This window comes from Bombina bombina, chromosome 8, assembly GCF_027579735.1.
Source record: "Bombina bombina isolate aBomBom1 chromosome 8, aBomBom1.pri, whole genome shotgun sequence".
Classification (NCBI taxonomy): domain Eukaryota; kingdom Metazoa; phylum Chordata; class Amphibia; order Anura; family Bombinatoridae; genus Bombina; species Bombina bombina.
In genome coordinates, this window is record NC_069506.1 from 108,154,221 (window position 1) to 108,170,606 (window position 16,386).

At 37.5% G+C, this 16,386-nt stretch overlaps 2 protein-coding genes across 2 annotated transcripts in view; one reads left to right on the top strand and one right to left on the bottom strand.

Moving 5' to 3' along the window:
- Positions 1 to 9,208, bottom strand: part of LOC128638839 (uncharacterized) — a 227,025-nt gene extending 217,817 nt beyond the window's left edge. The window contains exons 1-5 of the mRNA XM_053690972.1: positions 9,078 to 9,208; positions 6,843 to 6,965; positions 4,684 to 4,740; positions 4,362 to 4,503; positions 3,957 to 4,052 (exon numbers count right to left, since the gene is read on the bottom strand). Of these exons, the coding sequence (XP_053546947.1) occupies positions 3,957 to 4,052; positions 4,362 to 4,503; positions 4,684 to 4,740; positions 6,843 to 6,932 (385 nt within the window). The 5' untranslated portion in view covers positions 6,933 to 6,965; positions 9,078 to 9,208. The remainder of the gene's footprint in view (positions 1 to 3,956; positions 4,053 to 4,361; positions 4,504 to 4,683; positions 4,741 to 6,842; positions 6,966 to 9,077) is intronic.
- A 42-nt stretch (positions 9,209 to 9,250) lies between these two features.
- LOC128638502 (histone-lysine N-methyltransferase PRDM9-like) overlaps positions 9,251 to 16,386 on the top strand; it is a 301,277-nt gene continuing 294,141 nt past the window's right edge. Inside the window, exon 1 of the mRNA XM_053690491.1 lies at positions 9,251 to 9,307. The gene's annotated coding sequence lies outside the window, so the exon portion shown is untranslated. The remainder of the gene's footprint in view (positions 9,308 to 16,386) is intronic.

Genomic DNA, 16,386 nt, shown 5'->3' on the forward strand with positions numbered 1-16,386 from the left:
CAGATAATAGGCGATTTTTACTGTGCTGACCCGCTCTGTGAGTTTGTGTGGTCTACCACTTTGTGGCTGGGCTGCTGTTGCTCCTAGATGCTTCCACTTCACCATAATATCACTTACAGTTGCCCGGGGTAGACGTAGTAGGGCAGAAACTTCATAAAGGGACTTGTGGAAAAGGTAGTGCCATATTTAAAGTCACTGAGCCCTTCAGTACAACTACTGTACTGCCATTGTTTATCTATGAGGATTTCATGGCTATGTGCTGGATTTTATGCACCTGTTAGCAATGGGTGTGGCTAAAACAAACCTAAAGAGACCTTTATTAGACCCAGACTGCATGACTAATTACAGACCAGTATCCAACCTCTTATTTCTGGGGAAAATAATTGAAAAAGTAGTGGCAACTCAACTGGAAGCCCATCTATCACGCCTAAACATATTCAATCCTTTCCAGTCAGGCTTTAGATGCCACCACAGCACTGAAACAGAACTAGTCCGAGTGCTAAATGATCTCCTCATGGCAAGAGACAAAGGTGATACTCCATTCTAATCCTCCTGGATCTCTCAGCTGCATTTGACACCATTGACCATAGGATTCTAATAGAGCGCTTGCAGTTCATCTGTGGTCTAGGAGGCACAGTCCTTAACTGGTTTAAATCTTTCCTCGCTGGTAGATCACAGAGAGTAATATAAGGATCAAGTTTATCAGCACCAACAGAACTGGCCTGCAGAGTTCCACAAGGATCTATCCTGTCTCTCATGCTATTCGCAATTTACTTACTACCACTGAGGGACATCATTAACCGACATGGCCTAAGGTATCATTGTTACGCTGATGACACACAACTCTACTTCTCCTTTGCTCCAGATACTACAGACCCAGCAATTGCTTAACAGACCTCATAGAATGGATGAATGCTAGCTGTCTCAAAGTGAACCCGGGCAAAACAGAGTTACTCTTGGTGAGGGGACCCCGGGCATCAAAAATATCCCACGATCCCCCAACTGGCCTGGAGCTTGGAGGCTCTGAACTCGTTAGTTCAGCAAAAGTACGAAACCTCGGAGTGCTGATTGACACTGGACTATCTTTTAAACAGCAGATTTCCTCCGTAATAAAATCTGCCTACTTTCATCTGAAAAACATAGCCAGGATACAACACTTAATTCCGCCGGATGATATGCCAACATTAATCCATGCATTGTATCCTCTAGCCTAGCTTACTGCAATGCACTTTACTTGGGCTTCCCAAAAAAAGAACTCCATCGCCTTCAGACAGTACAAAACGCAGTAGCCAGACTATTGACCAATCAAACTCGCTCCTGCCACATAACACCTGTTCTCCACTCCCTGCATTGGCTTCCAATTAAATGGCGAACATATTTTAAAATTGGCCTGCTGACCTTCAAAGCCTTAAACAACCAAGGCCCACAGTACCTGAAAGAGCTCCTGACATCCTAAATCCCATCCCGTTCACTTAGGTCAGCCAACACATCCCTCCTCTCAGTGCCAAGAATAAGGACAAACTCAGGCTCCAGAGCATTCGGCCACGCTGCCCCTACTTTCTGGAACTCTTTACCGTGCGTAATCAGAGAGGCACCGTCCTTACAGACTTTTAAAAAAAAGCTAAAGACCAATCTCTTCCATCAGACATTCAGTCCCCTTATCTGACCTTCAGAAACTCCTAACTTTTATGTCTTATGTTGGTATATTTGTAAAGTGCTTTGAGTCTCACAGGGAGAAAAGCGCTATATAAAATCGCAAATTATTATTATTATATAACAGATGTAATCAATTAGGAGTGTCCAAATATTATTTATTATATAGCATGTGCACAGGTAACCAGTCAGACATCTGAACTCTTCATAATTGAGGCACTGACACGCCATCAGAAAAAAACATTGGTACATAAAAGGTAGCCAAAAAATTAAAAGTTGAAGTGTGAAGAGGAAAAGTGAGGACCATAGTCTTTTCAGAGAAGGTTCTGCCCTTTTCCAAGGGGCTAAGAAGTACTTAAAGGGACAGTCTACTCCAGAATTGTTATTCTTTAAAAAGATTGATAATCCCTTTATTACCCATTCCGCAGTTTTGTATAACCAGCACTGTTATATTAATACACTTTTTACCTCTGTGATTACCTTGTATCTAAGCCTCTGCAGACTGTCCCCTTATTTTAGTTCATTTGACAGGCTTACATTTTAGCCAATCAGTGCTGGCGCCTAGGTAACTCCAGGGGCGTGAGCACAATGCTATCTTTATGTCACACATGAACTAATACCATCTAGCTGAGAAAAAATGTCAAATGCATTCCTATAAAGAGGCAGCCTTCAAGGGTTTAGAAATTAGCATATGAGCCTACCTAGGTTTAGCTTTCAACTAAGAATACCAAAAGAACAAAGCAAAATTTGATGATAAAAGTAAATTAGAGTTGTTGAATCAATCATGAAAGTTTAATTTTGACTAGACTGTACCTTTAATTTTGTCTAGCTTTAAAAACATTTTGTAGAAGACCACCTATGTTTTATCAATATTCAAAATTTAACCCTTTCCGGTCATGGCTAAAGTGCCTACATCGGAACAACTGTTCCGATGTAGTCAAATTGAAACCACACGATCGCGAGATTTCAATTATTGGATTGCGTCTGGGGGGCGTCCCTACAACCCTAGGAACGCCCTCCAGACTGTGATCTAATCCTGACAGCACAGAAGGCTTCAGGACAGCCGTTAGCTATGACGTTCTATTCCGTCATAACGGCTTTAAAGCCCAGTCTAATTATGACGGAATAGAACGGCATAACGGCTTTAAAAGGTTAAAAACATGTGGATATATATATATTTTACACAAGAAGATTTAAAAAAAAAAAAAAAAAGAAATATATTGAAGGGACAGTAAACACCAGAATTTTTGTTGTTTAAAAAGTAGATAATCCCTTTACTACCCATTCCCCAGTTTTGCATAACTAACACATTTATAATAATATACTTTTTACCTCTGTGATTACCTTGTATCTAAGCCTCTGCAAACTGCCCCCTTATTTCAGTTCTTTTGACAGACTTGCATTTTTAGCCAATCAGTGCTTGCTCATAGGAGCTTCATGTGCCTGAGCTCAATGTTATCTATATGAAACTCATGAACTAACGCCCTCTAGTGGTGAAAAACTGTCAAAATTCTTTCAGATTAGAGGTGGCCTTCAAGGTCTAAGAACTTAGCATATAAACCTCCTAGATTTAGCTTTCAACTAAGAATACCAAGAGAACAAAGCAAAATTAGTAATAAAAGTAAATTAGAAAGTTGTTTAAAATTACATGCCCTATCTAAACCATAACAGTTTTTTTTTTTACTTGACTGTCCCTTTAACAGTAAAAAATATAAATATATAATTAAATGTATGTTAAAATATATATTTATTTAAATAGCAGTTATCTTCATAGAACATAGGAGGAAACACAGATTTAAAAACTAAAGGGGAAATAGAAGACCGTTTCAAAAAAACTAAAAATTCTCAACACAATCAGTGTATTTAAAAGATTTTATAAAAATCTAAATTATGCGTAAAAATATTGCAAATAAAATACCAAAATTGATACTATGAATATCACAATATGGTATAAGGGTCATGAGGCACAATCCACGAAATACGTCAGGAAAGGCAATCAAGCAGAACAGGATAACAGGCTGGATAATCCTCAGTGACCCACTACGCGTTTCAATAAGCAAGTCCTCTTCATCATGTGGCTTTTAATAACTCTCTGTCTAGAATAACCCTAGTCGTGTGTGCTGTGAAGAGGACTTGAGAGCAAAATGATCTATAAGCTGTCTATTTAAAACTACATTGAGCATAAAAAAAAAGCATTTAAAGGGACAGTATAAACCAATTTTCATATAAAAGACACTAGTATAAAGAAGAATATGCACAGATACTGATCTAAAAATCCAGTATAAAACCTTTTAAACACTTACTTAGAAGCTCCCAGTTTAGCACTGTTGATGAGGTTAGGCTGGGATACCCAGTGAAAGGGGCTGGGGAAACAGTTACAGCAGACACTCCACGCTCTCCTACATATGAAAAGACAGATTATACAAACAGAAGCTGCAGCAAATCTGTAGACATCAGTATGCATCTAAAACTTTGGGGCTTGGTTAGGAGGAGGATTAGCACAATGTTATTAAAAAATAAACAAAACTATACATTTTTACAAAAACACTCCCAGATGGGCTATATAAATGAATCTACAAAATATTTGTGCAAAGAAAAATCTTGTGTACAATGTCCCTTTAAGTATATGAACTTTTACTAGTCATAGAGGTACTCAGAGATTTTTTTTATGATTGTTTAACAAAAAAAACAAAACAAAAAAAAGTTACCTAAAGTTCTGGTTTCAGGGATGCTCACATCCTTGAGTGCCTGTTGATTCATCACCTCCTTGTAAGTGTTCTTGTTATCTTCTATAAACTCCCACTCCTCCATAGAGAAATACATTGCAACATCGTCACACTTTATAGAGACCTGAAATGACACACAGTCACATTAATTCCTAATTCTGTCAGTTTTGTTTAATAACGGAGCAAACATGATGTTACCAAGTTCATGCAGAGGAACAGAAAATATATAGAAAAAAAGCAGATAGTATCTCTATTGACCATATATTATGTCTTCAAGCGGATTAGATTCTTCAGGAATGCTCACCTCTCCAGTCAAGTGAATGCTGCTTTGGGGTGGATTCTTTTTCACAATAGTGTATTCCTAGAAAATGAGAGAACACGTCAAATTTCAATAAAGGTGAGTTAAATGGCCATACTTTAAAGTGACATTAAAGTAGAAAAATTATACAGTTTATTTGGTTGGAGCACGGAGATTATATATATATATATATATATATATATATATATATATATACATACATTCTAAAAAACCAACAAGGGTGACACATGCCCTTTGTAATTTTCCTAGATACATACAAAATAAGGAAATGGACTGCACTCTCAAATCGGACTGGGTACACTTCCTAAAACCCTGCAAAACTCATAGCCCTTAGTGCTCACCAGCACTCACGTACAGCTGCGCAGCTTTTAGGAACTCAGGTGGTAACCCCCAGATAAGGCTGGTTGCAAAGCCCATAGGGAAAATTATAACTGGGTATACATCCTATAACCCTGCAAAACTCAAAGCCCTGGGGATGTGTGTCCAGTCCAGTTTGAGAGATCTTGACGTGGTCCTGGGCCTATTACATTTTGGCCAAATGCTGTAATTAACTCTTCCATTTTGCTAATGTGAATACCTTACTAAATTGTCATCAAGGAGAGCCAAATGTAAAACAGGGTCCCATACAAGTGTTTGGGGTTTATAATATAAAACTGGAGGGCCCCCTTTGAGCCAGTACAGAATTAAAAGAACCTTTTTCTTGAAAGGCTAACACAGTGATCACCAGACTATACAAACATAATCAATACATTTATAAAAGAGAGGGACTTGTATACTATAAAATAAACTTTATTAGGGGTCTCTAAGCTTAACATTTTTTTATTGGGTCTATAAAGTCCCATTAACCATCAAAACCCCATGTTTTGTGGCTTTCCAACACCAAAACCATTTGAAAGAACAAGTAATTCTCTTTCGAATGAGGGGTCTTGGAAGTCTATTAAGGAAGCTGTCATTTCCTGGTCCTGTCCCCTCTGTGATGATACCGTGTACGTTTGTGGTGACATACGCATCACCCCCATGTAGAGTTGGGGATGCTGCCCACTATACCACCACAAATTATGGTCTACAGGGCAAGGACCCCTCTGCATGATGAAAATGGGTCTTCATGCTCTCACAGGTAGAGACCTGCACAAGGCCTGTGCATGGAAGCGGCTAATGAATGAGCGGCGGTTTCCACTCAGGAACAGCAGTGCTTTGTGGGTCCAAAGTGGTACTTCTACTATGTGTTTAACCCCTTTGCGGAGGTTAAACAAATAGATATGCTGGTTTGCTATTCTTAAAGGACCACTCAATGCAGTAGAATTGCATAATTAACAAGTACATAATTAAAAAAACAATACAATAACACCTACTCTGAATGTCAAATAAGCAGTAGATTTTTTTTTTTCTGACAATTTTTTTTTTTTCTGGCCCCTTGTATCATGTGACAGACATCAGCCAATTACAGGCTAGTTTATGTATACCCAGTTATATACCAAGTTAGAGCATGTCCTGTTTCGACTATAATGACCCTTTAAAAAGGGACATAACACAATAACCAGATGTACTGCTGAGTTGATAGTCAACAGGACGCAGTTTGCAATAGGTGGCTACATGCGTATGCCTCTCCGGTTTGGCTCACCAACCATATATTAGTCAGGAGCGACAATACGTTGTGGCTCCCAAGCTGACATTCATGTGTATCATTTTTTAATTTAAAATACAATTTCAAACAAGCATCGGTTTGTTAATAATATATAAAAGAAATGAAACACCTCTAGCTTTGGTGTAAAAATTGTGCTGGTCTCATGCTTCTTAGAGGGACAAAAACCCCCACAAAATGATATAATATTTTACCAAAATGATGCAAACTGCCTAAACCGGCTATTGATCTTAAGCATTTTGAAGATAACTTAGAAGATCGATGGCTGATAAGGAAACTCCCATAACGTTTCTGGTGGACCATGGCTTGTCCCACAAGCATAATAGCAAAACCTTATTTTTCAGCACAAAAAAAAGAGAAAATTCCAACTGTAATACATTTGAAAATGTTCTTTTTTTTAGATGCAACAAAGTAAAGTGTCTTTAATGCCCCTGTAACAACAGAAGCACTGTAGCAAAACAATAATACTGATGTGATTGGGATGCTTTTTAGAAGTTCTCACCTCTCCAGTCAGCAGGTAGATGATTTCCAGGGCTTGACTCAAGAACCGCTCAGCCACTTTCCTTTTGTCTTTGTTCATTATGTTTATCATTGTTCTGTGGATCAAATGCTTTGAGAGTTTGGTCTACAAGAAAAGTAAAAAATTTCAGTAAAAAGACATGAAGGAAAAAAAAAATACATGAATCACATGTTGTCTGAACTAATAAGACACAACAGGTTTACAAAATCAGACCCAACAGAAGTGGAAACTAATGTGGCAGGTGAGCCAATAGATGCATATGGACCATCTGTAGCCGATGATTGGCTGATCTACCTATCTTTTTTTGTAGGGAAAATTGGAGCAAGCCTGGTGCACAAGCCCACATGTGTGTTTAACCCTTAAAAATAGGTTAAAGGGATACTAAACCAGAATGTTTTTTTCCATGATTCAGATAGAGAATGCAATTATTCCTATTATCTAGTTTTCTTTGTTCTCTTGCTATCTTTATTTGAAAAGCAGGAATGTAAATCTCAGAAGCCGGACGATTTTAGGTTCAGCACTCTGGATAGCGCTTGCTTATTAGTGGCTACATTTAGCCACCAATCAGCAAGCACTACCCAGGTGCTGAACCAAAGAGGGCCTGGCTCGTAAGCTTACATTCCTGCTTTTTCAAATAAAGATACCAAGAAAGCAAAGACAAATAAATAAAAAAGGAGTATATTAGACAGTTGCTTAAAATTGCATGCAGTATACTGTAGAATTTTGGATATGTTTTCTAGGTGGATGGCGCAGCATAGTGCTTCTTCCACTGACATCAGATTGGGTCGTCTTCTGTAGTTCTACTTGATAGGAATAAATTAGAAAGTTTCTTAAAATTGCATTCTCTATTATCAAGTTTTCTTCATTCTTTTGCTATCTTTATTTAAAAAGCAGTAATGTAAATATTAGGAGCCAGACCATTTTAGGTTCAGCACTCTGGATATCGCTTGCTTATTGGTGGCTACATTTAGACACCAATCAAGCAAGCGCTACCCAGGTGCTCCTTTACTTTTATCGTAAAATCTGCTCCATTCTCTTGATATCCTTTGCTGAAGGAACATCACTGCACTACTGGCAGCTAGCTGAACACATTTAGTAAGCCAATCACAAGAGACAAAATTTGTGCAGGCTCCAATCAGCAGCTAGCTCCCACTATGTGTGTATTCTTTTTCAAAAAGGGATACCAAGAGAACAAAGCACATTTGAAAAAAGAAATTAATTTAAACGTGTCTTAGAATTATATGCTCTATCTGAATCATGCAAGTTTAATTTTGACTTTCCAACCCCTTTAATTTCAAAATGACGTGCAGAAAAGTTACACTAAAAAGAATATCACAGCAAGAAAGTGAAAAAAAGTTCTGCCTCTGGGTTTATGATTAGATAAAACATATCATTTTGTAGGGATGTGCATTCGGGATATTCGTTATGAAACAAATGACGAATATGGCGGCGGCATTTGGCTAATATCAGAGGCAAATTACATCTTGTGAATGTGAAACACAATAAGATCTGTGCAAATCCAGTTTCATAACAAATCCTTTGAACGTACATCCCTAGAATTTTGAGAAACTTTTTCATTTGCTTCTGTTATAAAATGTACTTCATGCTTATAGTTGTTTTCATTTAAGTAGCTAGGTAGACTCAAGAGCAGCAATACACTACTGGACGCTAGCTGCTGATTGGTGGTTACACACATATGCTTCTTGTCACTGGCTCAACATATCTGTTCTGCTAGCTTCCAGTTGGGCACTGCCACACTGAAGCTGACTTCAACTATGTGTTTAACACCTTTGTAAGGGTTACAAGCAAGCAATAGTGCAATACTAAAATGCTCAAAGATATTAAAGCATTTGCTTTTTGTATCTGTATGTTCCTTTAACATCTCAGTTAATTATCGACTGCCCACAACCCTTATTCATCCTTTCAAACCCCTCTTCTTCCTCCATGTTTGACTCAAAATGACATACAGCTGTTACACTCTTACAAAATCTTTTATCTACACTTACAAACATATCTGCTTACAACAACCTTTATCTATATACACAAGTCCTCTCTACTGCTTTACCGTTATATACAGCGTCAACTACTAGACAGGTTATCGGTGCCAACTCTGCCAATTAAGAATTCGGAAAGATTGCTACAACAAGATGCTTGTTTAGGACTTTCGCATCGGGAAGCTCTGTCCAATCGGAACTGTCATAGGCATTGAATACATACACATAAAGTTCGGTGAAGACCAGGTACATCAACCTCAGCAACAGGAAATATTTAGTTCCTATTTCTGCCCGCTATCTTCTCACGCTGATTGGCTGCTAAGCATCATATGGAATTTCAGCAGGTTGTTCTGGGTATTGTAGTCAAGTCTAAATCACATGGTTATTTGGGTACACCTCGACCCTCTTCTAATGACATCACTTCCTAAACTCGTAAAACGAGGCTGGAGGTGGGTGAGTAGTTGCTTGTCTATATCAATACATTTATTTATAGCGGGACTGCGCATATTTAGGTGGCGTATATTCATGACCTTATCCTGCCATTGGTTACGCTAGTATTCAGCAATCAGTGTAGAAAGGAACTGAGTGACACAGTATATGGGACCTATAATGACTGAAATGCTTAAAACTGTCTGGGAATTGTTAGAATGTAAACTAGGAATGTGATGTGCGGGTTGAGAATTGGTTAGCGTTTTAAATAATATTTTTACCCATACAACCTTAATTATGTTTAAATGTAAATATTGTAGTGTCTCTTTAAAGGAATATGAAACACAGAAATGTTTCTTTCATGCTTCAGCTAAAACACTGTTTTTTTAAAATCTAATTTACTTGGTTCTTGGGGTATTCTTTGTTGGAAAGCATACCTAGGTAGGTAGCATGCCTGTGTATAGAGGACTATATTTCAGCAGTTTTTTCAGGAATGCTTTTTTTACCACTGGTTGAAAGTACAATTCATAACATTGTTAACGGGATGGTAAACGGTAAATATGATGTATTTAAAGCAAAGATTAGCCTAAGATGAAATGTAGATATTAGTTGTTTCAACATTAAAGATATCAAGGTTTAGTTTCTGTAAAGTAGTTTCTGTAATGTAATGGCTGCCGCCGTGTTTAAACTTAGGTTTCCCCTTATCTCTCACCTGCTGAGGACAATTAGGGACAGATAAAAATGAAAACAGTTTGCATACAAGGCTGTGTGGAAACTCTATTAGACAATTCCTTTAACAACCCTATGTTACACACAGCCTTGTTTGGAGTTTTTGTATTTCCTATTTTAGATATTACCCTTATTGTCCTCAGCAGTTTAAACATGGCAGCGCCCATTACTTTATAGAAACTCGGCAAAATATATATATATATATATATATATTATTTTTTTTTTAAAGTGATAGTAAACTATATTGAATTAAAGCCCAGTATCAATTTAATATTAATAACAGTGGCACTGTAATTCATTAAAGTTTAAGAAGACGCTTATTTTTTAAAATACTTACCTTTGCGTCATGGTAAACATTTTGCTGTTCCTCCACCCAAAACTCCTGCTTTCTTTAGCAGATCAGTGATGAATCTGGCTTCCTCCAATCGTTGCATGCCCCCTTTGGCGTCACTTTAAAGGGACACTGTACCGAAAAATTTTCTTTTGTAATTCAGAAAGAGCATGCAATTTTAAGCAACTTTCTAATTTACTCCTATTATCAATTTTTCTTTGTTCTCTTGCTATCATTATTTGAAAAAGAAGGCATCTAAGCTTTTTTTTGGTTTCAGTACTCTGGACAGCACTTTTTTATTGGTGGATGAATTTATCCACCAATCAGCAAGGACAACCCAGGTTGTTCACCAAAAATGGGCCGGCATCTAAACTTACATTCTTGCATTTAAAATAAAGATACCAAGAGAAAGAAGAAAATGTGATAATAGGAGTAAATTAGAAAGTTGCTTAAAATTTCATGCTCAATCTGAATCACGAAAGAAAATTTTTGGGTACAGTGTCCCTTTAAAAGGAATGTGCTTAGGGCCGCTTGCGTGAACTCTAGGGATGCGGAGCTTACAGCTGTATATGTCTGGGTGCTAAGGATGTGGAGGCTAAGAGCTTTATTTGCAAGGTCTAGGGGTTAGGGTCTAAGAACTGTATTTGGGGGATCTAAGTGTGTGGTTGCTTGTTAACTCTAAAGATGTAGACAAATAGAGAACTGCCTGTGTGACATCTGACTGTAGAGGCTGAGGTTGTCTGCATGGGCTATACCAAGGTTGACTATTATGGAGCTGTATGAGTAAGGGAATCTGATATAGCAATGCAATTATGTTCTGAGTGAGAATCTGCAAGAAATGTAATCTTTGGAGCTGTACAAGCATCAAGGCAGAACATGCTGTGATCTGAGATGTCGTCTCAGAAAATGCAGCATGTCTGCAAAAAGAATGGGACACATGCAGGCACTGTTAGCATTTTTGCTTTGCAGTGCTGCTCCACATCATGCTGTTCTCATTAAACAGCCCTTTGCTCTGGCTGCACTGTCTAAGGTTTTCCCGCCCACAGTGCAGCCAGAGCAAAGCACTGTTTGAAGAGAACAGTAAAATATGGGGCAGCGCATTTATTGAGACCAGACATTCTTGTGTGCAATGCACCTTTTTATTACTACAGCAAGAGAACAAAGAAAAATTGATAATAGGAGTAAATTAGAAAGTTGCTTAAAATTGCATGCTCTATCTGAATCACAAAATAAAAATTTTGGGTTCAGTGTCCCTTTAATAGAAGTTATTCATCTATTAAATGGATAGTACCTTTTTTAAATTTCTTTTTTTAAACTCCATTTGTGCCCATTACTTCCTGTCACAGCCCTACAAGGAGGCTTTGGTCTCTACAGGAAGCTTATCTAGCATGATATCATAAAACGTCCAGTGTTTGTTTAGTATTAAGTAAATAGACTACATAAACAAGGAGTCAGGTTTGCTCATGCTCCGAACTGCTAGGATGAAACTTAAGTTTAAAAAAATGTTCCACTCGTATCACACTGGGGGCAGGGGCTACAATGAGAAATTATAAGTGTTAATTTTGCAAGAAAACAAGTAAGTTGTTTTGCGGTTTTTACACAATCCTTTTTTTTTTTTTTTTTTTTTTTTTTTTTTTTTTTTTTTTTTACCTTTTCTTTGATTTAACATATTAGTATTTTCCAAAAAATAGCACTGTTTAATATCCCTTTCACCTGGTCTGCACTTGCTGGTTGCTGACCCCTTTATCTGAATTCTGGGTTATCCTTCTGCTTGCTCCTTTTGCTGTTCTACCTGGTTTTTGACAGATTTACTGGTACTGAACTATGGCCTGGTTCTTGACTTCTCTTCTGGATACCCCGTGTGTTCTGATGTCTGGCTTTGTCTTCCCAGTGTTGACCGCATCCTGTTCCTGACTACCGAGTACCTGTCATCTCATGCAGATTTTGTTTCAAGATACAAACAAGATGAATCTATTATTTCCTTATTCTCCTATAAGATCAGCAGTTCCAGTGTGTGATTCTTTATTAGTACTTACTACTTTTTGTTAGATGCACTTTTCGAACCTTTTTGCGAATCCTCAAAATGGTACCATTTTCCAGTTGTCGTTACATCAGCCTGGAAGGTTATGGAACTACAAACAATCTCAGATTAAGAATATATTTAACTTTTCACCAGGAAACTGTAGTTATAAATGGATTTTGACTTCACATTCCATGGATTATATTTTACCATTGTTTTGTCCATGTGCTGTTCTTGCAGAGATTTGTCAGGCAGTAGTCTAGGAGATCAGGCAGTAGTCTAGAAGACACTACAGACTTGATATTCTTCAGTCTGTTTCTTCTAAATTTGTCAGAAAGTATTTGTCTTCTGTGGTCTCACAATAAATGGGTTTTTTTTATGCAGTATCTTCTCATTTTATCTCACCCTTTTTTCTAGACTGTACTGATACATACTGTTTTCACTGTTGAGTATTAGTATGGGTGAGCCAAGAGAATTAGGATTTAACACCAAATATGCAGAAATGCTTATATCCCTAATACTCACCAGGTTCCCTTGCCTGCTCTATAGCTTATCTTGCTCTGGACACAAAGTATATGGAGGGGTTTGTAACTGGAACATTTTTGAAGTAAAAGATTGGGAAGTTGTCATTTCTGTCCATTCCCCAAAAAGTGAAGGGGTCTCACTGATGAGAATTTTCCAAGAATATGAGCCAATAAACAGAAATTCCTGTATTTTTGGTGTTGATTTTTTTTCTATTTTTTTTTCTCCTGTATTCAGCCAGTTAATTCCATATACATAAACTACTGCAGTGATTAACCAATCACGGTGGTGTAGAATATATCAAGGTTAGGCTTGTTAGGCAAGTTATAGGGCAATAAATACAAGTAGCACTTTGCTATTTCCAAACCTTTTTTTTTTTTTCCAAAATTAGCGATAGTTACATTGTAACACTGAAATTTGTCCGAAATCCCTGAATATCCCTTGACATGTGTATGTGTGTGTGTATATATGTATATGTATATATATATATATATGTATGTGTGTGTGTATATATATATATATATATATATATATATATATATATATATATATATATATATATATATATATATATATAGTAGACAACCCAAAGTATTGATCTAGACCCATTTTGATATATTTCATGCCACCATTTCGCCGCCAAATGCGCTCAAATAAAAAATATTGTTCACTTTTTCACAAACTTTAGGTTTCTCAATGAAATGATTTACAAACAGCTTGTGCAATTATGGCACAAATGTTTGTAAATGCTTCTCTGAGATCTAGATTGTAAGTTCCCATGGGAATACGGCCCTCAGTTCCCCCTGTATTTGTCTGTAAAATTTTGTCTCTTATTATATTGTTTCTCCGTTGTACTTTTGCTTTGTACCAATGGGCAGCGCTGCGGAATCTGCTGACGCTTTATAAATAAAGAATAATAATCCTCTTTGTTCAGAAGTAGCAGGCTTATATGGCTTTGGTGTTGCTTTTTGGTAATTAGAAGTCTGCTAAATGCCGCTGCGCAATACTGAGGCATCACTGCGACACCTTGAAAGCGGTTGGAAGCAATCACGATTGCTTCCACTGCTTGAAACCCCTGAGGACGTACAGGGTATGTCCTTGGTCACTAACTGACATTTTTTGTAGGACGTACCCTATACGTCCTTGGTCCTTAAGGGGGTTAAAGGGACATGAAACCCCCCAAAAAATGAATGATTCAGATAGAGAATACAATTTTAAACAACTTGCCAATTTACTTCTATTACTATTGCGTTTTTGTTGGAGAGAGATCTGTGTTTAGGAGATTTATTTCATTTATTTGTTGAAAATTGTGAGACCTGAGGGGGTGGAGCTAACTGGCAACTGAGATGGTCGCACGCTATGGGAGCTCTACATTATATTACGACCAAAAATTATTTCTAGATCCTATAAATGATCAAAAATATATGTGGCGGAGTGAATGCTGTCTAGTGAAGACCCGTGTAAGTGGACATGCGATTCCCGTGCTCCAAGATTTGTGCTGAACTGAGTGTTTACATAGGAGCAGATCGCAGCACGCAGCATTACAACGCCATTACTGACTTTCAGCATACTCAGTGTGGATATTAACTGTGATAATTCTATACATCTGACATATACGATTTCATCCATCCCTTGTCTGCAAGAAAGGTTATAGTGAAGATTCAGAAAAGTGGTTGATGTAGAAACATGCTACAGGCCATGTGGAAAGAGGAACTTGCCCAGCTATTGCAGGCACATTTTTCGAGATTGCAGCACTCGATATCAGAGGCCTTTGGGAATGCTCATTTAATAGAGGAGTCCGGTAAGCCTTGTGCACCCTCAGGTATAGCAGCGGCGCCTCCAGTGATGGTTGCTACCAACCACGTGGCAGTTCTCCATGAGGGCGATACTCCACGTAAACTGCATAGTTTTTTGTTGCATATATAAAAGAGGGCCCTAGGTATGTCTCTGGCAAGGATGTTGTGGCTATCAGGAAAGAATGCGATCCGGAGTGTGTCTCTATAACAAATGCACTGATTGAAGATGGGGAAAGTATGAATACAAGCGTTACTGAGATCAATGCTTCATTTACACAGTTTAGAGTAAACAACACAAAAGTGCCTCAATATGTTCTTATCCTAAACCAAACCGGTACCCGGAAGGCTTGGGAAAGTTTTATTCTCTCATGTAATGAGGATACCGTGGCAAAGTGAAGAAAGCTTGTATGCAATCCTGGTCACTAAAATTTGTATTGGATAATATTGAAGACTGTTTTTGAGTTTGCAGCTCCACTTTGCCTACTATACACGCCATTGGTCAGACAGGCAGAAAGCTGGAGTGGGATAGGGATGAATGTGTTGCTAAAAAACATCTCAGTCCTCTGTTGGTTTTTCAGATCTGGACATACCTTTCACTCTCAGTAATTAACCAACAGTGGGACTATTTACTACAGGAAAATTCTGGGTTAGATTGTTATGTTTGGACTAAATGTAAATAACTGATATCCATTTTATTTTACAGTCATATTTTGGACTAGTCCTTTGCATACATGATTTCTATATTATAGCTAATATAACTGTCACATCAAGTAATAGAGATACTGGAGAGGTATTTGTATTTGTCATAAACATATGCTATTTAATATGTCTTACCTGAGGCATTTACGTACACCTATCAAACAGAAGAGTTTGGATTAAAGGGACAGTATACTGTAAAATAGTTTTTCCCTTAATGTGTTTACAATTGCTTTTTTTTACCAACTGCAGAGTAAAAAATGTATGAAAATTAGCTTTTTAAGGTTTATTTCTGTATATTAAAGCTCTGATTTTGTGTTTTGAAGCCACCGCCTAATAAAATAGGTTGAGCTTGTAGGTATAATCAGATCTCATTACTGTATCACATTGTGCACATATACCTGCTTCTTTATCTTATATCTGTCCTTAAAACAATCACCAATACTTTGAGAGAACAATGGAAAATCAACATTTTATTACCTTATCTCTGCCTTATCACACTGGGAGTGTAATTTCTTTTGCTGGCTGTGTTTACAAAGCTTATCTATAGCTGGTACGTGCGGCCACAAACTTTCAGAATAGGTGGGGATACCACATGCTAAATTAACAATTTCAAATGTCAATATAAGGGTAAAGGAGCTACTTGTAAACAATTTAATACACTCCAGCAGGTAAAGTGGATCATTGGGAACAAATTAAAGGGGAGAAAATTTTTGAGTAAACTGTCCCTTTAACAATAAAATATCCCGATAGAAGATGTAATTGCCATTTACCACCACTAGAGGGGAGTCAAAGTTTAGTTATAGCTTGATCTGCACAGAAAACTTATGTGATCTTGCAGTCTAAGTCATTTACTCTTATCTCCCTCTGGACACCGTGTCCTGGGAATTGAGATTTGTTACCCATAAACACATTTTATAAGTATAGATTCAGGTCATCACTGGGAACTTCAGAAATACTCAGGCATTTGGAACTAGCATCTGGTATATATTATTGTATGTATTATGCC